At 42.8% G+C, this 26,861-nt stretch overlaps 1 protein-coding gene across 1 annotated transcript in view; it reads right to left on the bottom strand.

Annotated features, from left to right (window-relative positions):
• The window catches only part of MTMR7 (myotubularin related protein 7), a 106,503-nt gene extending 97,560 nt beyond the window's left edge, over nucleotides 1–8,943 (bottom strand). The window contains exon 1 of the mRNA XM_042934391.1: nucleotides 8,864–8,943. Within this exon, the coding sequence (XP_042790325.1) occupies nucleotides 8,864–8,887 (24 nt within the window). The 5' untranslated portion in view covers nucleotides 8,888–8,943. The remainder of the gene's footprint in view (nucleotides 1–8,863) is intronic.
• Between the last annotated feature and the right edge of the window lie 17,918 nt (nucleotides 8,944–26,861).

The following is a 26,861-nucleotide window of genomic DNA, read 5'->3' as shown; positions in this document are numbered from 1 at the left end:
ATGTAAGACAGGAAGCTATCAAAATCCTTGAGACAAAAGCAGGCAAAAACCTCTTTGATCTTGCCCGTAGCAACTTCCTACTCAACATGTCTCCAGAGGCAAGGGAAACAAAAGCAAAAATGAACTACTGGGACCTCATCAAAATAAAAAGCTTCTGCACAGAGAAGGAAACAATCAGCAAAACTAAAAGGCAACTGACAGAATGGGAGAAGATATTTGCAAATGACGTATCAGATCAAGGGTTAGCATCCAAAATCTATGAAGAACTTATCAAATTCAACACCCAAAAAACAAATCATCCAGTGAAGTAATGGGCAAAAGACATGAATAGACACTTCTCCAAAGAAGACATCCAGAAGGCCAACTGACACATGAAAAAATGCTCCACATCACTCATCATCAGGGAAATACAAATCAAAACCACAGTGAGATACCACCTTACACCTGTCAGAATGGCTAACATTCACAACTCAGGCAACAACAGATGTTGGCGAGGATGCGGAGAAAGAGGATCTCTTTTGCATTGTTGGTGGGAATGCAAGCTGGTGCAGCCACTCTGGAAACCAGTATGGAGGTTCCTCAAAAAATTAAAAATAGAACTACCCTCCGACCCAGCAATTGCACTACTAGGCATTTATCCAGGGGATACAGATGTGCTGTTTCAAAGGGACACATGAACCACCATGTTTATAGCAGCACTATCAACAATAGCCAAAGTATGCAAAGAGCCCAAATGTCCATCGATGGATGAATGGATAAAAAAGAGGTGGTATATATATACAATGGAGTATTACTTGGCAATCAAAAAGAATGAAATCTTGCCATTTGCAACTACGTGGATAGAACTGGAGGGTATTATGCTAAGCGAAATTAGTCAGAGAAAGACAAGTATCAAATGACTTCACTCATATAAGGACTTTAAGAGACAAAACAGATGAACACAAGGAAGGGAAACAAAAATAATATAAAAACAGCGAGGGGGACAAAACATAAGAGACTCTTAAATATGGAGAACAAACAGAGGGTTACTGGAGGGGTTGTGGGAGAGGGGATGGGCTAAATGGGTAAGGGGCACTAAGGAAATCTACTCCTGAAATCATTGTTGCACTATATGCTAACTAATTTGGATGTAAATTAAAAAAATAAAATAAAATAAAAATTAAACGAGGGGGCACCTGGCTGGCTCAGTTGGTTAAGCGTCCAACTTCAGCTCAGGTCATGATCTCACAATTCGGGCTCTGGGCTGACAGCTTAGAGCTTGGAGCCTGTTTCAGATTCTGTGTCTCCCTCTCTCTCTCTGCCTTCCCTCCCCCCCAAATAAGTAAACGTTAAATTTTTTTTTAATTAAAAATAGAATTACCATATTACCCAGTAATTCCACCACTGCGTATTTACCCAAAGGAAATAAAAATGCCAATCCCAAAAGACAGATGTGTCCCTCTGTTCATTACAGTATTATTTACAATGACTAAGATATGGAAGCAATCTGAGAATCCATCAATAGATGAATGGATAAAGAATATTTGGTATGTTTATACAATGGAATATCACCCAGTCATAAAAATGAATGAAGTCTTGCCATTTGCGACTACATGGATGGACCTAGATGTATGGTATTTTGCTAAGTGAAATAAGTCAGACAAAGAAAAACAAACACCATATGATTTTGCTTATATGTGGAATCTTAAAAATCAAACAAATAAAACAAAGCATAAACATACCCAAACATACTCAGAATTATGAGTGGTTGCCAGAGGGGAGGAATGGTGGATGGGCAAAGTAGGTGAAGCAGTTTAAGAGGTACAAACTTCCAGGTACCAAAAATTCACAGGGATATAAAGTACAGTATAGGGAACAGTCAATAACATTGTAATAATTTGTAGGGTGACAGATGGTGACTAGCCTTATCATGGTAATCACTTCATAATGTATATAAATGTTGGATCAGTATGTTACACGCTTGAAACTGATAATGCTGTATGTCAACTATACTTCAATAATTAAAAAAAAAAAAAAAAAAACAGGATTCTCTTCCCAGATGCCTGAAATAACTCTGTATCTTCACTGCCAAGAGTCCTTTGTATAGATCCCTCTTTTCCTTGAAGAGATGAACTAATTTCTTGTGTACAAACAGGAATAATTGTGGGAAACAACTTCTCTATATTCAGCAAGACCTTCTCCTCTGCCATCTCTACCCTTTGTTTCTGCTGAAACTATAAAGAATTTGCCTAAACGCTGGGCCATATAAGAATCTTTCAAATACTGAGAGATATCATGTAATACCCTTATAGGATTGTTCCTACTTTAAGACATTCTATTCTGGGCACTATAAAGAAAATTAAACCAGGGATTTTCATAAGGGCTTGAAATCCAAATCCCTAATAGTGGAAACAGGTTAGGCAAGCTATAGTCAAATGAGTAATACACATTCATTAAAACAATATGTAGGTGAGTGAGTTCTGATTATAAGATATATGCACTAAGATAATACTGGGCAAAAAGTTCAGTAAGAGAGAAAAAGCACACTTTATGTAAAAAGGGTATACTATCACAAATTGGAATTGGAATGATAGAAATATAATTTCATGCTCACGATGTTGTTTCTCTAAGAAACTGTTTAAATGTGTAACAATTAAAATCTATATTCTTTTTTGATGCAAACCTATCTATTTGCACTGTCTAAACAGCTGTTTCCAAAGTATCTAGGTTCTGTTTACTACTGAAGTTCATTATGTCTTGTTGGAATCACAGGAGAGGAATACATAAGATGTAAACATAATTTCCTCAAAAAGTAATATAGAATTACTCTATGACCCAGTATTTCTACTTCTAGAGATACACTCAAGAGAATTAAAAACTTATTTTCAGGAGGTGAAGGGTTGGGCAAAATGGGTAAAGGGCAGAGGGAGATTCAGGCCTCTAGTTATGGAATAAGCAAATCATGGGATTAAAAGCAGAGTCAATGATACTGCAAGAGCAGTTACAGGACAGATGGGAGCTACACTTGCCAATACACATTACCGTAACGTATAAACTAGTCAAATCACTAAGTTGTACACCTGAAACTAATGCAACGTTGTGAGTCAACAATTCCCAAATTTTTTTTAAAAACTTATTTTCATATACAAAAAAAAAAAGTATAGGAATGTTCATAGCAGCACTATTCATAATAATCAACAAAGCAGAAACAAATGCCCGTAAGTTGGAGACTGGATAAACAGCATGTGGTATATCCACATAATGGAATATTATTCTGCAATAAAAGGGAATGAAGTATCAGTAACATGCTATGACTTGAATGAACATAGGAAAAAATTATGCTAAATGAAAGAAGTCACAAAAGGCCACGTCTTATATTTACCCCATTTATATGCAATGTCCAGAATAAGCAAATCTAATAGAGACAAAAAGTAGATTAGTGGTTGGCTTGGGGGACTAATGACTAAATACCTACAGGCGCTCGGTTTCTTTTGGGGATGATGAAAGTGCTCTGAATTAGGTAACGGTGATAGTTGCACAATATTGTAAATGCAGTGACAAACATTTGTACACTTTAAAATGACTGAAATGGTGGGGCCCTAAGTGGTTCAGTCGGTTAAGCGCTTGACTTCAGGTCATGATCTCACAGTTCGTGAGTTCAAGCCCCGCATCGGGCTCTGTGCTCACTGTTCAGAGCCTGGAGCCTGCTTCAGATTTTTTTTGTCTCCCTCTCTCTCTGTTCCTCTCCTGCTTGTGCTCTCTCTCTCAAAAATAAATAAAGACTAAAAAAAAAAATTAAAACGACTGAAATGGTGAATTTCATGTTATTTGGATTCTCTCATTAAAACTACGTATAATCAAAAAATACTATCATTTATATGTGTGTATATATATGTGTGTGTGAGTGTGTATAACAATATACTGACATCTACAAGTACCAAACACTATTACATCTAATACTGTACCTCGTCATGGGTACAACCCACGAGGCCTGGATAACTAAAGCAAACACTAAAAACTGAAGAGCTGAAACCAAAAGTTACTCCTCCTACTATTCAGTTATCAATTTATTTACTGTGTCCTTAACTGGGGCCAGGAACTGTGTTAGGTGCCGTGGATCCAGGGGTGAACAAGACATGATCCTCACCTTCACGGGGCTCCTAGTCCAGACATTAAACAATGTCTAGAGGAGCTTGACATTAAACACTCAAATAAACCTAAAACTTAAAACAGGGAGCATAAGGTGAAATACTGTGTTTGGTTATACACTCTAACAAGCAAGCCTGACTTCGAGAAGGTACTGGGCAACAACCTCCCTGAGGACATTCTATTTAGCCTGAAACTAGAAAGATGAGTTTTAGGGGAACCTGGGGGGCTCAGTCAGTTAAGCATCCAACTCTTGGATTTGGCTCAGCTCATGATCTCACGGTTTGTGGGATCATGCCCCACACCGGGCTCTGTGAGGACAGCACAGAGACTGCTTGGGATTCTCTCTCCCCCTCCTAAAATAAATAAATAAACTTTAAAAAAAAGAAAGATGAGTTCTACCCAGGTGAAGAGTAAGAATAAGAGTATCCCCTAGGGGCACCTGGGTAGCTCAGTCAGTTGAGGGTCTCGTGAGGACTCTTGATTTCAGCTCAGGTCATGATCCCAGGGTCGTGGGATTGAGCCCTGCATCGGGCTCCACAGTAAGCATGGAGCCTGCCTGAGATTCTCTCTCACTCCCTCTGCCCCTCTACCAATGATGTGTGTATGCACTCACTCTTTCTCTTTCCAACCTCTCTCTCTGAAATAAAAAAAAAAATTTTAATTTAAAAAGTGTATCCTCCCAGGGGCGCCTGGCTGGCTCGGTCAGTTGAGCATCCAACTTCGGTTCAGGTCATGATCTCACGGTTTGTGAGTTTGAGCCCTGCGTCAGGCTCTGTGCTGACAGCTCGGAGCCTGGAGCCTGCTTCGAATTCTGTGTCTCCCTCTCTCTCTGCTCCTCCCCTGCTCATACTCTGCCTTTATCTGTCTCTCAAAAATAAATAAATGTTTTTTTTAAGTGTATCCAACAGACAGAATAGCAGTGCAAAAGTCCCGAGGAAGAAAAGAGCTCACATTTGAGAAACCCACTAAGGTTGGTTGTGACTGTAGGGTAGTGAATAAGAAAGTGACTATCACAGAATGAGGCTGGGGAAGTTACTAGGGATCAGTCTACAAAGGACCTTACCAGCCACTCTGAGTATTCTCCCTTTATATACTGGGTACAAAGGGAAGCTACCCAAGAATTTCAGTGGGTAGGTAACATGATCAATTTGTGCCATAAAAGCATCACCAGGCTTCCTCTGTGGAGAAGGAGATAGAGAAGAGCAAACAGGACAGTAAGAGACCAGTTAGGAAGCCGTTCCAGTAATGGTTCAAACTAGGGAAATGAGGTGGAAAGAGAAGACATTTTCAGGGTCAGTTTTACAGTTTGGGAGGTCATTACATATTTTATTTTACACCTAAAATCTACTGACGTGGAAAAAAAAATGTCTTCCAGAAAGACAAAAGCATAAAAATTAGAGATTACTTAGCCAGGATTCTAGACACACTGGCTTCAATCCAATACCAAACAAAATCCTACAAAACACTTCAAGCTATGTCCAGGATTCCTGAAGCCTCTTCATAGAAATGAACCCAAATTATCCCTAAGTTTCTTGCAGGATATTTTCTTACTAGCAAGCTCTGAGAGTGGTGAAGAAATCCAGACAGTGAAGTAGAAACCCAGAAGTTCACTGTGATGAGTACAGATAAGGTTTGGCGTCCACACTTTGACCCACCTGCAAATTAGCTTGTCCTTGAAACATTTTTTTTTTCTACAAAGGAACCATTGTAGGAGAGAAACACCCTGCTTAACATATGCTCTGTTAAAGGCTTCAGTTAAACACGCACACACACACACAGAAAGAAATATGTGCAAAGTATTCCAGATTATTCATGTACATCTGTCTCCTTAAACTGCACTCCAGAGACTGAAGCAGAACACAGGGGCTGTGATGGGTATCATATAGTTTATAAAAAATGAATGACTTTCATTGTAGTAGCAAAGCAACTGTACATGTATATACACACATGTATACACATGCGTGTATTTCTTTTCCTCTTAAAATAAAAACCTGCTACCTACCTGGTAAATATCGCTTCAAAACCCACTGTGGGTCAGATACACTAAATTTGTGAATATCCTTATATCCTTATAGCTCGAAACATGAATCATGAAATCTAAGGCAATCTACCTATTCAGCTCTCCCAGAGCATACCAGAAGCAAGTAATAAGATGAATATAACTATCACTAGTTATAGACTTTGAAACACATACTCTGTAAGTAGTCTTGTCCTATTATTTTTCATTTATACTGTGAAAATCAGTTTGGCGCTTAAAAATGCAAAATGGAAAAAGAGATGCTGTTAAGGAACCATTTCATCGTTTTCGTCTTCATCATTCTGAAGGTTTCAGCTTCTTTGAGGTTGTAACGATATCTTACAACACATCACATTGACACAATTGCGTGACAGCTGTTTCAAGTGCCCCTGGTCCTCCTTGACTCCTTACATGTTAAGACTCCGCTCTTCTCGGGGCGCCTGGGTGGCTCAGTCGGTTGAGCATCCGACTTTGTCTTCGGTCATGATCTCATGGCGTGAGTCCGAGCCCCACATTGAGCTCTCTGCTGTCAGGACAGAGCCCGCTTCAGATCCTAGGTCCCCCTCTCTCTCGGCCCCTCCCCTGCTTGTACACGTTCTCTCTCTCCTTCCCAAAAACAAAGAGAGAAAGACTCCACTCTTCTTTAAGAAGGCTTCCCTCACCCCTTACGGTAGAGCTGATCCTCCGTCCATCCTCCAGAGACTGAAGCAGAACACAGGGGCTGTGATGGGTATCATACAGTTTATAAAAAATGAATGACTTTCATTGTAGTAGCAAAGCAACTCTCCCTGCCACTATCTCTTGTATATATCTCTGTCCACATGTGCAAATGCCTCCCCGTCCAAACAGGAGTTCCCTGATGCTTCGCGCTCCCTGACGCTTCAGCCTCACACATGAAAGGTTCTCAAGTGCTTGTGAAATGAAATGAATGAGCAAACGAACCTGATCCACCCAATCTCTGTATTTAATTTTTTCCACCTGCACTAACCTAAATGTCAATGACCTCAGTCCAATGACATTTCAGACAATTCTCCATGTCCCCCCCATTTTTGACAGAAGGGGACTTTTGGTTTGAGGCACTGCACTGCTTAGAAGTGGTTATGAGCACCAGTTTTAAGAATAAGTAGAATATCGCTTGCTGCTCAGGTTTACACACATGGCTTTGGACACAGCTTGAATATAGATTAGAAAAGGCCTTTACTCCTCAAATTCATGGTCTCTAGTACCATGTCACTCTATCACTCTTGACATTCACATCAGACATCATTTTTATACAGGGCCCCCTTCATCATGACAAAGAAAAGATGCCCTTGGCAAGGAGAGAAGGACTCCATGAGTTAAATTGGTCATTCCGGAATAAATTATTTAGCACCACTTAAATCCTGAAAGCTTTGAGCCACCAACCTTGTGGTTTATGGCACTCTCTTCTATGTTTACAAGTTCCCAATAGTCAAGCAACAATTTAATGCCACAGTGCAAAATCAATACAACCTAAATTTACTATTGGAACGGACACTATCTAGCAAACTAAAAAAGATTTATTCTTCTACTGACATGAGATCATCATAAAGCTGCTTCTACAAAGAGGTACTTAAAAACCATCCTAGAATTTAGGAATGAATTCTTCTTACTGGACTTGTAACAAAGCTATGCCCACCCCTCCCTCACCCCTTTGCGGGGGAGGGGGGGGGAATGAGTGGGACCCCTGGGGCCGCCTAAGTTCTGACCACACAGACCCAGCTTTGCCTTAACTCTGTCAAGGGCCTAGATTTTGGGGTGAGATCATCCTGGAAATCCAAGGACGCTGTGGTGGTGGTAACGAGAGATAGCCAACTAGCTTGTGAAATATATTCTTTCACTAGTTTAGAGTTTTCATCAGACGGAAAGTCGATCATCGTCTTCACCCTAAATTATATTAGTAGTGCAACTGCCAGTGGGAAAGTTTGGTGCAGCGGTCAACGATCCCAGGGTTATTTATCTGGAATGGCCAGGGACGAGGCGCTTTTGTTGAGTGGCAAAAGCTGGCGCTGTTTCAAACACACCGGTGGACGAATCTGTAAGCTGCACCCTTCTCCTCAAGGAACCAAACTGGCGGAAAAGGCAAGAAGATGGAAGGACCGGTAGTAACATTCCCCCCACAGCGAATACGGATCATCTGCTCCGTGTAAAGTCCACTGCAGCTGATAGCCTGAGGATGGGGAAGCGGAAGGGCGAGCTGGGTGGGTCTGAACGCTTAGATTCAACAAGCTTCCAGAGTGCCTTCAATCCACCTGCACAGAACTCGTTTGCTGGCACCTGTCCTCAGGAAGGCTTGTTTCTCTTTCAACGGCCCAGAGCAGGCAGGAGAAAATTTGGGGGCGCGCGAAAGGGGTGGGGAGCAGCAGCAACCTAGTGCCAGGCTAGAAGGGAGCGTTTATCAGCGGATCAGCAGCCCCATTACTCAACGGACAACCGGGGTTCCCTCCCGTCCACCCCTATGTGCAATGCGCACTCTCAAGGACAAGAGGTTAGATCCAGCAGCAGCCAAAGCTAGGCCTGTAAGGCAGCAAGAGAAAGCCCAGCCTCACAGCGAACCGGGAGATGCTGGAGCGCTGCCTCCTCCCTCGCTCGCGCTGCTGGCTCGGCCAGCGCCCCGCAGGAAAGCCGGGCCTCCCGCCCGCTCAGCATCCCTCCTCCAGCTCCCGCTCTCCCTCTTCCGCCCGCGCCCGTGCCACCAACCTTGGGCGTGCGGATGTGCTCCATGGCGGGCCCACTTCCACAGGGTCCGGGGCGGGCGCGGCCTCACGCACCTGCGCGCGTCTGCAGCGCGGCGGGAAGGACGCGGGGAGGGGGCTTCGCGCGCGGGAGCAGGCGGGCCGCGGGGCTTGGCTCCGCCTCCAGGTGCGGCGGCGCCCGCGCGAGGCCGGCGTGCGGGCCCCGGGGCGCCAGCGCGGCCCTACAGCGCGCGCGCGCCTCTGCGCTCCTGCCACCTGCCCTGCGCGCGGCCGCCCAAGCCCGCTCTTGGCTGGGGTCGTCAAGAGCCGCTCGCTTCTCTGTAAGAGGGGCGGCCGGAGTACTGTGAGGCTACTGTTCCCCAAGACACAATGGGGGCCTTGTGTTGGGTGTGGCCTCTTGGAGGAGAGCTGGGGAGTACGCGCAGCTCTGCGCCGCCCATTGATCCGGCTTCCTTCCAGGGCGTCCCAGGATAGGTAGGACTTCAGGGTGGGGCAGAAAAGAGGCTGCCGCTTGCATTCCAGGTCCAGGATGGCCTGGTGGGCTGCCTGTATGTTTGAGCACTTGAGCAGCTGGCATAGCGTTGGGAGTAAGGGTGGACATAAAAGCAACAGTGTTAGAGCCTTAGGTGGTGTTCTATTAAGTCAGGCATCTCACATCAACCTGCCACTTTACTGTTGGAAGAGATGCTTTCCCTTGGCACCGTGTTGGGTGCTCATTTGCCGTCTTCACTTAGCTCTAACTGAACTGGAAGGTAAAGATACAAAACACCCATTATAAGGTATCATTTTTCCATTTACGACATTAAGAGTTGTTGTTGCTATTGTTAGTATTCAGCTATTGGGAAAGGCTAGAGAAGAAATGCAACCCCCCCCCCCCGCAACCTTTTTTCTTGCAACCCTAAGTACACAACTGCCCACCATAGCTAAAACTTCACAGAACTGTACAGAGTTCTTAAAATAATATCTATTCAGGGAGTCTGGCTGGCTCGGTCGGAAGATCTTGATCTTGGGGTCGTGAGCCCGAGCCCCATGTTGGATGTAGACATCACTTAAATAAACATTTTTAAAAAGAGTAATATCTATTCAAATTTTTTCCTAGCTTTTATTCATCTCTCTTTCTAATCGTCTTTAACTGTAGAGATTCTGTGTTTTAGCTCTTTTTGTTCAATGCATGGTAGGCACATTGCAGCTGTCCAAATACATGTTTAAACCACACAGTGTTACATTTATTTTAAAGTGTCCAGATCTTTTTCATGTATCTTCTAGCATTTCAGTCTCCTACTGCTCTGGGAGACAATTAGGACAAGAAGGATAAACTGATGACTGCATACGACAAAACTGACCCAGGGTATAATTTCTACCTTACTAAAGAACACCAGGCACAGAATCAGGAGCACTATCTTCACAACTCATATACTGGCCTCAATCTCCTCATTTGTAAAATGAAAGTTACCTGCCTAGATGACCTTAAAGGGGGTTCCATCTCTAAATTCCGTAAGTACTAGGCTTCTTATATTCAATTTGGGGTTTGCATTCTGAATGAGATAATAATCTTGGAATTGTGTGATTTCAGGGCTCTTCTGTCCCTCCTACTGGTGGGCAGATCAAGAGTTTACTTGGTGAGTAATTTTTGCATACGACTCGTCTTCATATTTGCATAGTTTTTTTTAAGCACCCACAACACTAATTGGTACATGTGAAGCCATAAATCTGAACGATATAAATAGCCTAATTTTAAGAAAAAAAATCCAGATTCGTTTAAAAATACATCTTCCCGTATGATAGCTATGAAATCAGCATTAGGTTAAAGTGAGTCAAAAATTATAATCAAGGGGCACCTGGGTGGCTCAGTCAGTTAAGTGTCCAACTTCAGCTCAGGTCATGATCTCGCGGTCCATGAGCTCGAGGCCTGCACTGGGGTCTATGCTGACAGCTCAGAGGCTGGAGCCTGCTTCACAGTCTGTGACTCCCTCTCTCTCTACCCCTCCCCCGCTCATGCTCTCTCTGTCTCTGTCTCTCTCTCAAAATAATAAATTAAAAAAATGTTTAAAAATAAAAAAATTCAAATTATCGGGGTAAATTCACATAGAACAAGCTATGTTAACTTAATAAATTTGTAAATTTATATTTATAAATATTTATAAATAAAATAACAGTGCGGAAAGAAATATCTATAAATAAACATTTTAGTTTGGTCTAACGTTTCTCGGAGGAACCCTCCCCCACTTTTCCCTCAGCCCCAGTCACAATTCAGACTATTAGATCACACACAACGTTGACCCCAAGTTTCACTGCTTCTCTGTACCACCACTCAGTGGGGCAGAAAAGATTGAACAAAGCAGCAGGAGTTGGAGGGCAGTGAAGTGAGGGAATGAGGAGTACATCACCGAAATGCTAACTTTGTTGATCCTAAGTGGGACAAAAAGAGAAACTAGCCACTTGTTTACTTAAGAAACATTGACATTAATTGCAATGACATGGATGGAGCTAGAGCGTATCCTAAGTGAAATAAGTCATTCAGAAAAAGACAAATACCACATGATTTCACTCATATGTGGAATTAAAGAAACAAAACAAACACGGAAAGGAAGAAAGAGAGAGACAAACCAAGACACAGACTCTTAACTACAGAGAACAAATTGATGGTTACCAGAGGGGTGATGACGGAGCGGGGTGGGGGGGGGGGAGTGAAATAGGTGATGGGGATTAAGGACTGCCCTTGTCACGGTGAGCATAAAATAAAAACTTAAAAAAAAAAAGAAACACGTCAATTAACCGATGGTCATGCACAAGCTACTGTGGCAGATACTGGGAGACTGAAGGGAGATTTAGAAGAGAAAGATGCCAAGTTCCGTAACAGCGATGCAGACAATGCCAAGGAAATGAAAAGCAGATCAAGGACGATGGCACCAGAGCAGGTGGAAACGCCGTAAGACGCCTCAAGGAGACCGATTCACTTTCTGCATTTTCCGTACTGATTATACAGAAAATAATGGGTACAGTCAGAATCACACACTTAGTTCTTGAAGTTTGATATTTGGTGGGCCTAGAACGAACCCCGGGAAATTTCAATGGATGCCGCATCTGTGAGTCTTCATGGAACAGAACTCTCTCCATCTGGCCCCAGAACCCAGAAGTGAGAAGAAGAGAAAAAAGTCCTCACTCTTAACACACTACATGATTTACAGATGGATGTACACCTAGATCTGCATGACATCAGCCTTTGTCCAACAGGTTGGAAAATGGCTATTTTTCTCTAGTATTTGTGAATCCTTGATGGAAAAGAAGTATATTTCACAAAAATTATTTTCTTTTTTCTTTTTAATTTTTTTAATGTTTATTTTTGAGAGAGACAGAGAGAGAGACAGAGTGCAAGCAGGGGAGGGGCAGAGAGAGAGGGAGACACAGAATCGAAAGCAGGTTCCAGGCTCCGAGCTGTCACCACAGAGCCCGATGCGGGGCTCAAACTCACGAACTGTGAGATCATGACCTGTGAGACCGTGACCTGAGCCAAAGTTGGACACTTAACCAACTGAGCCACCCAGGCGCCCCTCACCATAACTATTTTCATCATCAAGAAAAACATCAGATAATAGGGTTAAGATCTAGTTCCCTTCATATTCATCAAACCACTTCTTCCCTTGCCAAGGCACAACATAGTTGTCCTTATTTTATGATCAGTGTCTCACATTTCAGTGGTTTTCACCTTGTAAAAGTGGTAGATATGACTGTACTCCTCAATATTTAATTCTCCCATTCTTCACGGGCACACAGGAGACTTTACTTTTCAACACTGTTACTGTTGGGTGGGGCCGTGTGGACTTTTTTTTAAGTTCATTTATTTATTTTTGAGGGAGAGAGAGAGAGTACAAACTGGGGAGAGGCAGAGAGAAGAAGAGAGAGAGAGAGAATCCCAGTGTGGGGCTTGATCTCATGAACTGTGAGATCATGACTTAAGTCAAAATCAAGAGTCATAGGCTTAACTGACTGAGCCACCCAGGTGCCCCTAAGTTTATTTATTTTGAGAGAGAGAGAGAGAGAGAGAGAGAGAGAGAGCATGGACAAGCAGGGGAGGGACAGAGAGGGAGAGAGAGAATCCCAAGCAGGCTCCCCACTATCAGCACAGAGTCCAAGGCAGGGCTCAAACTCATGAACCATGAGATCATGACCTGACCTCAAACCAAGAGTCAGATGCCTAACCAACTGAGCCACCCAGGTCCCAGGGCCATTTCTGTCCAGTGGATTGTGAGAAGTGCCATGTACCATTTTGGAACCAAAGCTCTGCACAACCTGGGTGGCCTTTCAGCTTCCTCTTCCCTGTCTTGATATTCGGGGATCATACCTTGAGATTATAGAGAAAATAATGACAGTAAATTCACTCTAAATGTGTGATGTGACTGTGACCCAAAACTATGCAGCATTGGCTTGAAATAAAGGAAGAAAGAAATAGACCCTTTGCCAGAGTCATCAGTGGGAAAGCAGTCACCCTGAAGAGTCACAGCAGAGTCTTTAAAGTGAAAAGAACACGTTTTTATGGTTGCTTGAAGCCACTGAAATTTAATGGTTTAAGTTTTGTACCTGGACTAGCCTATCCTGAATTTACAGAGAACGGACATCCAGGAGAGAGTCAAGGTAATCTGTCTGCACTTTCTGTGTTTCTGATCATTTTAAAGGGGATCGATAGTGTCTTTAAGGAGCCCTAAGAGGTTTGTCATAAGCGAGACCTAAAGTACTTTATCGTATATCACCAAATTTCTGGAGAGCATCTTAAGAAATTTTTATCACATAGATATTTGAGTTGTTAAATAATATTGCTGTAGAAAATTTTAAACAAAAACTTGACATTAACTGGGAACTTTCCCAAAATCCTGTGATCTTCAGTGGCCTGAGGAGATGTGGATACTTATCAAATAGTTGTAAGACTTTTTTCCGGCATACTTACATTTCTCCTGAGGCAACTAAAACTTCTGATCTGGCAGCGAAGACAAAAAAATGTTTCCTCAGGGGTAGGATTGCTAATGATTACAAACTCAATGCAATCCTATTCAGCACTGTTAAACCTCTGTGGTCTGTGCTATGTGTGGAGTTGGGCAGCTTTTTCTGAAAAGTCTAGTCTCAGATAGAAATGCATTTAGATACTCAATATGACCGGCAAAGCTGCACTGGGGGTTCTGCCTGGAAAAGAAATAATATCCTCACCTTCAGGATTTTTATAAACTTGATGATGCAAAATATCGAAGGCTCCTTTGGCGTAGCCCTAAGCCAGTTATGGAGAGGAAGCGCTCCATGGATCACAGGCAGCTTTGCCCTTTTTCTAGGAACAAAAGGGAAACTCTAGAACAGCTAAAAACAGCACTTGCTCTGTGAACAGGCACGGTTTTAAAATAGGCGATTACATTTTGTTCTCTCTCCACGAAGGTGCATTGCTCAAACCCAGGTCTGTCCTCAGTGCACTCTTCATTGTCTTTCCACTGCCATCCCTTCAACTGGCACTTTGATGCAGAGAATCTCCACATCAATACGTTTCGTCCTCATTTCTCTCTCCGCTTCGTGTGTTATATTTCCATCCACCTGCAAGATGCTCCCACTCGGAGTTTCATCGATGGCATAAACTAGATGTGGTTAAGAACACGGGCACTGGAGGGGCTCCTGGGTGGCTCAGTTGGTTAAGCATCTGACTCTTAATTTCAGCTCAGGTCACGATCTCATGGTTCGAGAGCTCGTAGTGCAGAGCCTGCTTGGGATTCTCTCTCTCCCCCTCTTCCTCTGCCCCTCCCCCACTCACGCCGTCTCTGTCTCTCTCAGGATAAATAAACTTAAAAATATTTTTTTTTTAAAAAAGAACATGGGCGCTGGAGGCAGACTGGCCTATTTTCATATCACAGCTCTGGCATGTATTGGCTATGTGACCTTGAGCCAGTTTTCTGATCACTCTGAGCCTCAGGCTTCTCAGCTGTAAGATGGGCATAAATGATAAAACCTGTGTTATTTTGTTTCTCAAGCTGCGTAGATCTCTCTCTGTATGGATGTTTATTATATAACTTCCTACATTTTTATATGCCTTCAGTGGTTTAAATTAAAAAAAAAATAATTGATAGAGGTGCCTGGGTGGTTCAGTCAACTCGACGTCCAACTCTTGATTTCAGCTCAGGTCATGAATCTCAGGGTCATGCGATCGAGTCCCGTGTCGGGCTCTGTGCTGAGCATGGAGCCTGCTCCGGATTCTCCCTCCCTCTGCTCCTCCTCTCCCCTGCTTGCATTCTCTCTCTCTCAAGATAAAAACAACAATAATTGACAGCAAAAAAAAAATTAGAGAAAATTACACCCCCTTCTTAGGGTGTATGTGACAATTCAGTGAGAGGGAGAATTGAACATATTTTGTGGCAAATACTTACTGAGTGCTCACTCGCCTTGTGCCAAGTACTGGGGATAAAAACGTGAAGCAGCCACAGCCCCTGCCCTCAAGATGCTTCAGTCTCGTGATACCAGCTTCTACCTAACACCACATCCTCCTCTTGACCTCATTATTTCGCCTGTTGGTCCCAATCCCTGGAGCTCAAAAGCTGGGAGTTGTTTTTGGCTTATGCGTCTTGCTGCCGCCCTTATCCAGACATACGTAGATTCCCTCCTCCGCATGCATTTCCTCAGCTGGTCCCGCCCCCTCCCTTTTCCAGTCGTTATTCTAGTTCAAGTCCACTCTGCTTCATCCTGGCTGGAGCCACAGCCTCTGCTTGCTGCCGGATGCGTCTTCGTAAAAAGCCGCTTGGATCATGGCCCTCTCCAACGACGGACCTTCAAGTCTTCAAGCGATTGACAACGGCCTTCTGAATCAAGTACCGTTTCCTCATCCTGTCATTTCAGGCCTGACCACGTCCTACCGTTCTCTCGTACAAACTGAGCCAAGCGAGTCCACTGGCACTTAGTAGGTGCTCCACATAGGGTTTTTTGGGGTCATTCAGTCACCCAATCACTTTCTGTATCTTGCATCGGCTTATCTTACCCTCATGTCTTTGCTCCTACTGTGTGTTCCCGTCAAATTCTTAGGTTCATTTCAAAATTCACTTCAGTATTTCCTCCAGGTACAGTTCTTCCAAAATGACTCCTGTCTTTTCATGCCACTAGGCAGAGATGATCATAAGCAGTTTGTGTCCATCTGGAAGCGAATTTCTGTGCTTCTTTGTTACTGCTTGTCCACGGGGGACCTTGATCTGTCGGCTGTCCCGGGAATCCCACGCCGGCCCCCTACGCTGATAACATCATGCTGATTAGATCTGATAAGCAGAGGGGCACCTGGGTGGCGCAGTCGGTTAAGCGTCTGACTTCACCTCAGGTCATGCTCTCGCAGTTCCTGAGTTCAAGCCCCATGTCAGGCTCTGTCATGTCATGACAGCTCAGAGCCTGGAGCCTGCTTCAGATTCTGTGTCTCCCTCTCTCTCTCTGCCCCTCCCCTGCTCACGCTCTGTCTCTCTCCTCAAAATAAATAAACATTAAAAAAAAAAATTGGGGTCTGGTAAGCAGAAAGTAGCAGGTACCCAATATGCCCAAGCAAGGCACACATGTGTCAGAGGGCAAGCAATGCATTCTGGGAAAATCCAGAATGGGCTGCCATGTCAGTGAAGTTGCCAGAGATATGCAGTAGTCTGGGACACAGCTTCAACTTGCCAGAAGGTGAAATAGCTTCTCCAATGGGAAAGGCATGCTGCTTCACTTGGAACCCCTACCACTGGTCTAACCTAGTACTGAGCCGCCAGCTCTGAGTGGGGCCTGGAGCAAGACAAGGCTCTCCCAAATGGTTTGGGTTGTGGTGCAAACAGGTCTACACAGGGGGCCTTTTGGCCCCAGCAGATCCAAAGACGCTCAAGGTATCTGCAGCGGACAGGAATGTGGTAAGGAGCCTCCGGCAAGCTGCAGTTGAAGAATCACGCCTGGTTCCTGGCATAGCCCACCACGAGCCCCACAGTGCCTTTGTGCTGATTTTTAAAAGTTTTCATTTATTTTTAATCTTGGTAAAATACACATAACACAAAATTTCCCATCTTAACCATTTTTTTTTTCGTGTACGCTTTAGTGGTGTTGAGGACATTCACGCTGGTATACAACCATCACTACTATCCGTTTCTAGAACTCTTCAACCCGTGAAACTAAAACAGTAGTGCGCCCATACAACAGTAACTTCCTCTTTTCCCCTCCCCCCAGCATCTAGAAACCACCATTTTACTCTCTGGATCTCTGAATTTGCCAACTCTAGGTAATTCATTTAAGTAAAATCCTTCAGGAGTTGCCTTTTTGTGACTGGCTCATTTCCCTTAGCATAATCCCTGCAAGAGTAATCTGTGTCGCAGCAGGTGTCAGAACTACATTCCTTTTTTTTTTTTTTTTAATTTTTAATGTTTATTTATTTTTGAGAGAGAGAGACACAGAGACAGAGACAGAGGATCAGTACGGGAGGGGCAGAGAGAGAGGGAGACACAGAATCCAAAGCAGGCTCCAGGCTCCAAGCTGTCAGCACAGAGCTTGACAGGGGGCTCAAATTTGTGGACTGTGAAATCATGACCTGAGCCGAACTTGGACACTTAACCAACTGAGCCACCCAGGTGCCCCAGAAATACATTCCTTTTGAAAGCTGAATAGGGGCGCCTGGGTGGCTCAGTCGGTTAAGCCGCCGACTTCGGCTCAGGTCATGATCTCGCGGTCCGTGAGTTCGAGCCCCGCGTCGGGCTCTGTGCTGACAGCTCAGAGCCTGGAGCCTGTTTCAGATTCTGTGTCTCCCTCTCTCTGACCCTCCCCGTTCATGCTCTGTCTCTCTCTCTCTCAAAAATAAATAAATGTTAAAAAAAAAAAAAAAAGAAAGCTGAATAAAATTCCTTTGTACGTAGATACCACATTTTACTTCTCCAAGCATCCATCAGCGGACAGTTGTGTGGCTTCCGCCATTTGGCTGTTGTGAATAATGCTACCATGAATATGGATGTACACACACACACACATATTTTTGGAGACTCTGATTTCTGTCCTTTAGGATGTATGCGTAGAAGCAGCATTGCTGGGCCATATGCTAATTCAAACTTGGATATTTCGCGGAGCCTCCGTACTATTCTTCACAGTGGCTGCACCAGTCTACGTTGCCACCAACAGTGCACAAGGGTCTCGCTTTCTCCACATCTTTGCCAGCTTGTTATTTCCAGTATTTTACTTTTTTTTTTTTTTAAAGTAGCCATCCTAGTTGTTGCGAGGTGGTCCTTCATGCTAATTTTTAAAAGATGCAGAAGTGGCATATGAATTGAATGGTACCTGATCCATCATGCCGCCATGTTAGCAATATTCAAGAATCAGGAGAAAGTGGGACCTAGGAGATGCTACCAGAGCCTATCCTGAAAGGACAAGTGTGTTACGTGAGAAAGCGGCTCAGACCCCCATGCTTCTCTCCCTCAGTCGACACTTAGGACTTCATGGGGCATTTGATGCAAGCAGCTCACAAAGAAAAATGCTAGTCTGGTTTATAGGTGGTTCTTCACAGTAATCTCGTACCAGCTGGGAGTGGAATGTCACAGCCTTGCAGCTTCGTCCAAGTGGCCACAAAGGATGGAAGGAAGGGCACTTGTCCCTATGAGCAGAGCTCTGCGTAGTTTTTCTGGGAACTCCACATGCCTTGAAGGACAGATGGCCAGGTGTGCAGATCTATGCCAATTTAAAGCATGGGACCACGAGTTTGTTCAAGCGTCAGGAACTTGGAAGGAAAAAAACTGGAGTTGGGCAATGAGAGCTAAGGAAAATATTTCCAGACTGATCTCTCAGGATGAGCCTACAGTATGAAAATGTTAGTATCCTATGTAAATACTATAGGACATCTGATCCATTGACACGGCAACATTCTCAATAATATATGGGCAAATAATCCATTTTATTGTTATCAGTCACTCGAGACTTTTCCAGCCTCTGCAGAGCATCCTTAATGGGCTCATGTGTGAGCAGCCACAGTGGTAAGAATAAAGGTTCTGTGTGAACTCAGCCATGTGGCCCTCCCTCACTGAGTCTGATTTGAGTACCACCATTTCTGGGTGCCCAGTCTTCCCACAGCAGAGAGGAAGGCTGCTTCCCCCTATTCTGTACAAAACCACCCCTGGTGAAACAGCCAGCCACCTGTGCTAGGTTGATTATACTGAATCCCTTCCACCATGGAAGGAGCAGATATTTTCCCTCAATAGAATAAACGCTTAGTTTAAGTATGGAGTTGTCTTGGGGTGCCTGGCTGGCTCAGTCAGTTAAGCGTCTGACTTCAGCTCAGGTCATGACCTCGTGGTTTGTGGATTCGTGCCCCGCATCGGGCTCTGAGCTGACAGCTCAGAGCCTGGAGCCTGCTTCAGATTCTGTGTCTCCCCCTCTCTCTGTGCCTCCTCTGCTCACATTCTATGTCTGTCTCTCAATAATAAATAAACGTTAATTTTTTTTTAAATATGGAGTTGTCTTTCCTGCCCACAATACCTCTATCAGCACCTTGTCATTGGACTTACTTCCTATTCATTCACCGTCACAGTATCCCACAAAATATCTCTTTGTAGCAAAAAAATAAAAATTAAAAAAAAGAAAAGAAGGAAAGAAAGAAAAGTGTGTTACACAAAAATAGGCAAAGAAATGGGCAAATGTCCACAGTGTTTATTGATCTTGCTATATGTCCATTCCCTCAGAAGCCGCTGGCCTCATAAACTCATGGAATGACCCGTTAAAGACTCTTATGACACCAACTAAGAGATAAACACCTTCAAAGAGTAGGTGATGTCCTACAAGATGGAGTGTATGCTCTGAATGAGTTTCCAATATTACAAGTTTTTTCCTACAGGTAGAATATATGAGTCAAAGAAACCAGGGGTGGAAATGGGAATAACACTTATTATTAAACCTACTCAAACACTTACTATTTTTTGCTCCGTGACCCTACAGTTTTGGACTTTTTGGTCCAAAACTATAAAAACTATAAAAACTAAGGTAGAAATGCTTCCACTGGGGGAACACAACAGGAGTCCTGTTGAATCAGAAATGGGCATTGCTCTGATACTCTTCATGCCATTAAATCAAAAGCACCCCAGAAAGAGATACTTAGCTAGCCATGGAGATCGACCCTAATTATCCAGAGGGACCCAGGGTTGCTGCTGTACTGGTAGGCACCGAGGAGTATGTCTGGAACTCAGGGATTCCCTGGCACGTTTCCTCAGTGACACTGCTTTGTCCAAAGGTAAAAAGCACCAGAAGATGCAGCCAAGACTCACATCATCCAGGAATTAACTAGCAAAGACCCCAACCATTTTACATGCTGTCTGAGGATATGCTTTTTCATCCCATGTTCAGTTGTGCATTCATTCGGGTACACTTGGTGGATAGGTTGGTACCCAGCCTGCATCACAGGCTTCCCTAATGCATCAGACGTTAGCAAATACCTGCCCAACGTTCAAGTTTTTATAAATTCAGGAATTTCTTCAGTTCCTGTGGAAATAATCATATTCCAATGGACCCCTAAGGGATAGGATTTGCCTAACCTAACAATCTGGAATCATCTGCATTCCAGTTCTAATCTATCCAGTATTCCTGGTCACATTTTGATCAGTGGAAACATTAGAAACAACAAATACCAAAAAAAAAGACAATTATTAAATAAAATATGTGGTCATATGTAAAATACTGTATGAGCTGTAAATTTTTTTCAAAGAATACTTAATGACATAGAAAAATACTTATGGCAAAATTGTAAGCCCCAAAACCAGATAAAAAACTGTATATACAGTGTGACCTGAATTGTGTTTCAAAAGCCATGTGTGCATATGTACATATGTGTGCAAGTAAAGAGAAAGAAAATAGAAGACAGAAATGTACCGGTATAGCAATTACAACCAGGTCGTAGGTTTTTGGGTGATTTCAATTTTTAAAAAATATTTTACAAACATTCACAGGGCATATTTTAATAATGTAAAGGACATGATATTTTAAAGGCCATCTCAATTCAAAGCAAGTCATATTCAATAATCATGACATAGTGTCATGATTCAAAGCAACTATTTATGTGGAGATTAGCTTTTGTGTGTGTGTGTGTTTTTAAAGCAAAAAGTAAGTTGGATACTGAAGAGTTGAGAGATCTTCTAAGTATTCACTTCCTAAAGTTTCAATTCAAAAATAATCTTTCTGAGAAGTAACCCTTTTTTAAGGAGAAAAGCAGGCTTATTCTCCATGAGGAAACAATAAAAGCAAATATCCCAAATGTAAAACAATAGTTGGAAAAAGAAAAGAGGAGGGCGCTCCCCTATTGAGTTGTCAGGATCTTGGCAGTGCTGTTTTTACAACCACAAAGAAAACAAAACAAACAAATAAACAACAACAACAACAGCAACAACAAAAACGCCCAAACCAAAGATCTTTCTATGAAGTACAGTCAAGTTTAGTGGAATGTTTCGTGGTGCTTTAAAGCTAATGTTCTTTAAAAATTACTTAACTGATCTTTAACTTTCAGTAAAAATCTGAAATATATCTTTGGTATTTGGGCCATAGAACTTACATAATTAATAAAATTTACCTTAATCTCCCTCTTCTTTTTATTTAGATACAGATGCTAAATGTTGGCAAAATGTACGTGAATGTGGGTCTCCTAGCCGGGACAATTTGAGATTTCTAATAAACAAATGTAGGAATTGTTCTTCGGTTGCACTGGGGTTTCTTGTGGAGATAATGAGTAATTTTGAATGACGGCTCTGCAAGAAAATTCTTCTCTTCTTTGGCAGAGAGAATAGTTTTGTAAACAAAAGCAGTGAACAAGATTCATTCAAAATGGTGAACTAACATGGGTTTGATCTGGACCTAACTTGCTGAGAACCACCGATGTTTGCATTTAGATCTGGCAGTCATCATTGACTCTCTCGCCACTGCACAAAACAGCTTAAGCACAGCATAGAGTAGGAATCCCATTATTTTCAGGTAGAACAGATCAAGTTTATTGTCAGGGTTCTGTCCCTAGTCATTCTACCATTTTGCAGTGAGTCGCCTTGGATAATCGCTAATTTATGAATGAATTCTAGCCCAGGAGTCACGTTGGAAGCAGGTTGGTTAGTGCTCAGTCTTCACAAATAATGACTCGATTTCCGGGCCATTCCTTAGGAGGTGACGCAAACAGTGTTATTAATTGTGCTACTATTTACATTGTATTGAGCTTCTATTTATAACATTATGTCTACGTTAGAATGCAAAGGGATTGGCTTGACTGTGCATTTTAGAAACACACCTCCCTCCACCTTAGAGGCACAAGGGGGCATTTCCACAAGCCTTGGAATAGTAGTGGCTGGCAGCCTTGAGCAACAGGGGTGCCAGCAGTGGTGACATCTCTCTTGAGGATCAATTATCTCAACTCTTTGCTGTTTAGCTTGCTAGGTTAAAGGATATCTAGAGATTCTATGGTCTTGCAAACTATGAGGCAATATTCTACCAAGATATAAGATTACATAACCATAACCATGTGGCTGTTTTTGCAGTCATATGTAGAATATAGTATCTCAATTGCAATAATGTGTCAATCAATGATCCATTTCATCGGCTGCTCCTGAATCTTACCGTAACATCTATTAGCGATTGTTTATTCATTTTGGTCTTGGGAACAGTAAACAGAAAAGACTTTAAGAAAACGTGTAGGGGGAAAATAGAGATAATTCTGTTAATGTCTTTTTTGAAAATTGAGAAAAACTGATCTTATTCTATATTAACGGACAGTATCATTATCCTGGTCCAGCTTTGAAAGCATTGTTTAAGCTCTAAAAGTTTTGTCGGGGCATCTGGGTGGCTTAGTCGTTTAAGCATCTGACTTCAGCTCAGGTCATGATCTCAGGGTTTGTGAGTTCGAGCCCCATGTTGGGTTCTGTGATGGCAGCTCAGAGCCTGGAGCTTGCTTCAGATTCTGTGTCTCCCTCTCTCTCTCTCTGTCCCTCTTCCGCTCACTCTCTCCCTCTTTCTCAAAAATAAATAAACATTAAAAAAAATTAAACTCCAAAAGCTTTGAATTAAAGAGCAAAAGAGAGGAGGGAGTGGTAGGCATAGCTCAACAATGATTCCCCATGATCTTATATTCAATGACCCACCTTTGTATGTCCAGGAGCCCTGAAAACCAAGGGAGGACAGTAGACTCAACAGACTAACAATAGAGCTTCCATTACTAGAAAGCCTAAAAATATCACAAAATTCCCACTAGCGGTGTTAAGTTGATACTGTTTGTCTCTTTGCAGGATACATAATGCATACCCGAAACACCAAAATATACTTTTCTAAAGTAGTTTCATGTCTCAATTTGCTTAGGGTACTTGAGGTGTTATTGACATGAAACAAAGCAATTTGTTTTAATGTTAGGAGGAGACTCCGGCTAGAAAAACAAATTGCTTAGGATCCAGCAGGAGAATGCGACAGCACTCCCTGACTGCATTAAAATATTTATTGAGTGAAAATTGAACACCTGATGCCCTTGGGCTTTGGAAGAGGAAGCCGCAGCAATCCTTATCACTGTCGGTGGGCTGGGAGCTTTCCTGCGCCTTAGGATCTCTGGAGTGTTTGCAGTGTTAATTCCCAACCCCTCATTTTCAAGATTGTTCAACTGCCAACATGAGTACACTTCAATTATCAGCAATGAGCTTCCACAATCCATTTCTAGTAGTTTGTACACTTCTTTAAATTTCCCTCGGAAGTTAATACATACCTGACAGACTTAGTTCAAAAGCACTTGCTTACAACTGAAGCTAAACCCCTGGTCACAGCTAATTATTTGCAGCTGCTACAATTGTCATATTGCTACTATCGCTTTTCTGTTACTAATTATTTAAAACAATGACAAAATATAATAAAGCAATCAATTCAGAGTTTTATGAACATTTCTGAAGACAAACAAACAAACAAACAAACACGAAAGCAGCTTAGTTTAAAGTCCTGTGTTGAAGGGCCCCTGGGTGGCTCAGTCAATCAAGTGTCCGACTTTGGCACAGGTCATGATCTCACAGTTTGTGGGTTCGAGCCCCGCGTCAGGCTCTGTGCTGACAGCTCAGAGCCTGGAGCCTGCTTTGGATTCTGTCTCCCTCTCTCTGCTCTTCCCCAGCTCATTCTCTCTCTCTCACTCTCTCTCTCTCTCTCTCAAAAATAAATAAACATTAAAAAAAATTCTTTTAAACAAATAAGTAAAGGGTATGTTGACTGACCAATACATCAGCAGGAGATACCTCTGAATGTGTATTCACCAGGTGATAAGTAGAAGTTCAGAGTCTGCAAACTGGGGTCATCATATTGGAATACATAAAAGTGCAGGTTGTTTTAAAGTCATGTAGGTTATTTATAAGTCAAGGTCTTACCTTTACTCCTTCGAGTAACAAAGTGTACTTTTCTGAAAAAAAAAATTAGTATCAAAGTTTTAGTTAGAATACTGTGGAGAGTGAACAATCCTTCAACATAAATTTACCCCTCTAAACAAAAGCTATAAAAATGCATGCACACACACACACACACACGCACACACACACACATGCACGCACAGTGTTCACTGTGCCGAAAGGGTCACTTCCTACAAACCAGATTGTAGTGAAGTGTATACAATGCAGCTGAGATGAATCCTTTCCTCAAATTGTTTCTCCCGTGACATAATGGGAGGCACTACCCAGGAAAATCACTTTATTTTAATCTTTTTCAGCTTAAAAAAGAAAAAAAAACCCCAACAACTTTCATTTATCATTGGAAACTCTAAACCCAATAATCACAGCAAGTGCTTTGTGTTAATTATTTTTGATTAATTTAGTTTTTCTTTATGTCACTGTGTTGAGAGGCACGGTGCATTTCTCATTAATGGTTTTTGGGGTGGGAAAATTAATGCAGAGTGCAAGACTGACCCACAAATTGCAGGATATTTACTGTCCTTGATCTCTGGACACTAAATGCCAGAAGAAGTCCCCAGTCACTGTGACAAGAGAAAATAGTCACAGGGTATCTGGGTGGCTCAGTCTGTTGGGCGGCCGACTTCAGCTCAGGTCATGATCTCACGGTTCATGAGATCGAGCCCCACATCGGGCTCTGTGCTGACAGCTCAGAGCCTGGAGCCTGCTTCAGATTCTGTGTCTCCCTCTCTCTCTGCCCCTCCCCCACTCACGTCTGTCTCTCTCTGTTTTTCAATAATAAATAAACGTTAAAAAAAAAAAATAGTCACTTCCCCACAGATCCACAAATGCCCCCTGGTTCCAAAGGCCCAGCCAGGTTAAGAACCACAGTAGAGACTTCACAGTTACTTTCATAGATGTCAACTACCGTTTAAGGGGAAAAATGGAATCGGTAATAGATGAAACAGTAATAAGATTAGCAACTACTGTTTATTGAGTCCTTTCTATATGTAAGAGCTCATAACAGCCCTGTGAGGAGAGGAAGAAGCAAAACTTAAACACTAAACAACAAATCCAAGTCATAAAGCCATCAAAGTGGTACCATAATTTGAATTCATAATTATCTTACCCCATATCTTATGCTATTTTTTTAACATTTTATTTAATTATTTTGAGAGAGAGCGAGAGCGAGAGCGAGAGCGAGAGAGAGAGAGAGAGAGAGGCAGAGAGAGAGGGAGCCAGAGAATCCCAAGCAGGCTCCTCACTGACAGGGCAGAGCCTGGCACGGAGCTTGAACCCAGACCCGAGAGATCATGACCCCAGCTGAAATCAAGAGTCAGACATTAACCAACTGAGCCACCCAGGTGCCCCTCGTATCTTATGCTCTAGTTCACCAAACTAGCTAGGTTACTATTTTAAATCAATTAAACTAAGTCAGCTGACCTTCAGACGACTCTATCAATCTGACCAAAACCCAGATTTTGTGCAAGGTTAACACACTCATTTATATTTCTACACAGTATACCCTGAACGGAGCTGGTTTTGCTCAGCCTGAGCCACAGTCTAATCTTTAATAATTAGGTAGACTTCAAACAGTCTGTAGGTAGATATAAATGACAATACCTGTAAGAATCCTTACGAAATCTTCAGAATTTGTACTGAGACTAATTGAATTCACAGTCTCTAAAGTAATAAGAGTATAACCAAGAAGTCTCTGGGTCTTCCTAGCCTGTGGATTTGACTTCTAGTGGCTTGTTGTCTCCACTTGCTCAACAGAAATTCCTGTCTCCAGAATGTTCCCCTCAGGCATGTGAAGGCATTCCTAGAGGCTTGCTCAGGTATGTCGAGGAACACCTGTTCTCCTCAAGCTCGTCTCCAGGCTCTGTCATGAAGACCCCAGCTGAGGGTACCTCGTCCACTGCTCTTGAAGCCTTCCGTAAGGAGATTAACATCCATGCCGAGAGACTTGTTTCCTGGCACTTCGAGGCTGACCGTTTTCACGGCTCAGAGCCATGCTAGGTTTCCCACAGAGGGTAGAGAGGGCACCTCTCTCCTCAGCGCTGGGTCACACTTTTCTGAGCAGCAAAGCAGCTCTGCTTGAGCCCAGAGTCCACCGAATTTCTCATGAAACTCCTTTAGTTTGGGGCTCGCCCATCTTTACACTGGCGCTCAAACCAGACAGGGAACAACCACTAGGCAGTTATGCTGTCCACTGTCCTTGTCTCTAAAGAAGATAACAGCAAAACTCCTAATTTTGGGAGTTAATTTTGTGTGTTCACGAGGCTAAGGTGCCCAGTTTTGGAGTCAAAAACCAGTCTAGATGTTGCTGTGAAGGTATTTTAGATGTTATTAACATTGAAATCAGTAGTCTTTGATTAAAGCAGATCACGTGGGTGGGCTTCATCCAATCAGTTGAAGGCCTCAGGAGAAAAGACTAGTGTCCCCAAAGAGGAACGGATTCTGCCTCCAGACTGCCTTTGGACTCGAATGCAGCAACATCAACTCCTGCTGGAATTTACAGCCTGCCAGGGTGCCCTGCGGATTTTGACCTTGCCAGTGCAACCATCACATAAGCCAATTCCTTAAAATAAATATTTAGCACTAGACTTAAATACAAAGAGTAGATAG

The sequence above is a fragment of the Panthera leo genome, chromosome B1 (assembly GCF_018350215.1).
Source record: "Panthera leo isolate Ple1 chromosome B1, P.leo_Ple1_pat1.1, whole genome shotgun sequence".
Lineage (NCBI taxonomy): Eukaryota > Metazoa > Chordata > Mammalia > Carnivora > Felidae > Panthera > Panthera leo.
Note: the sequence above shows the minus strand (reverse complement) of the source record. Positions and strands in the feature narration are given on the sequence as shown.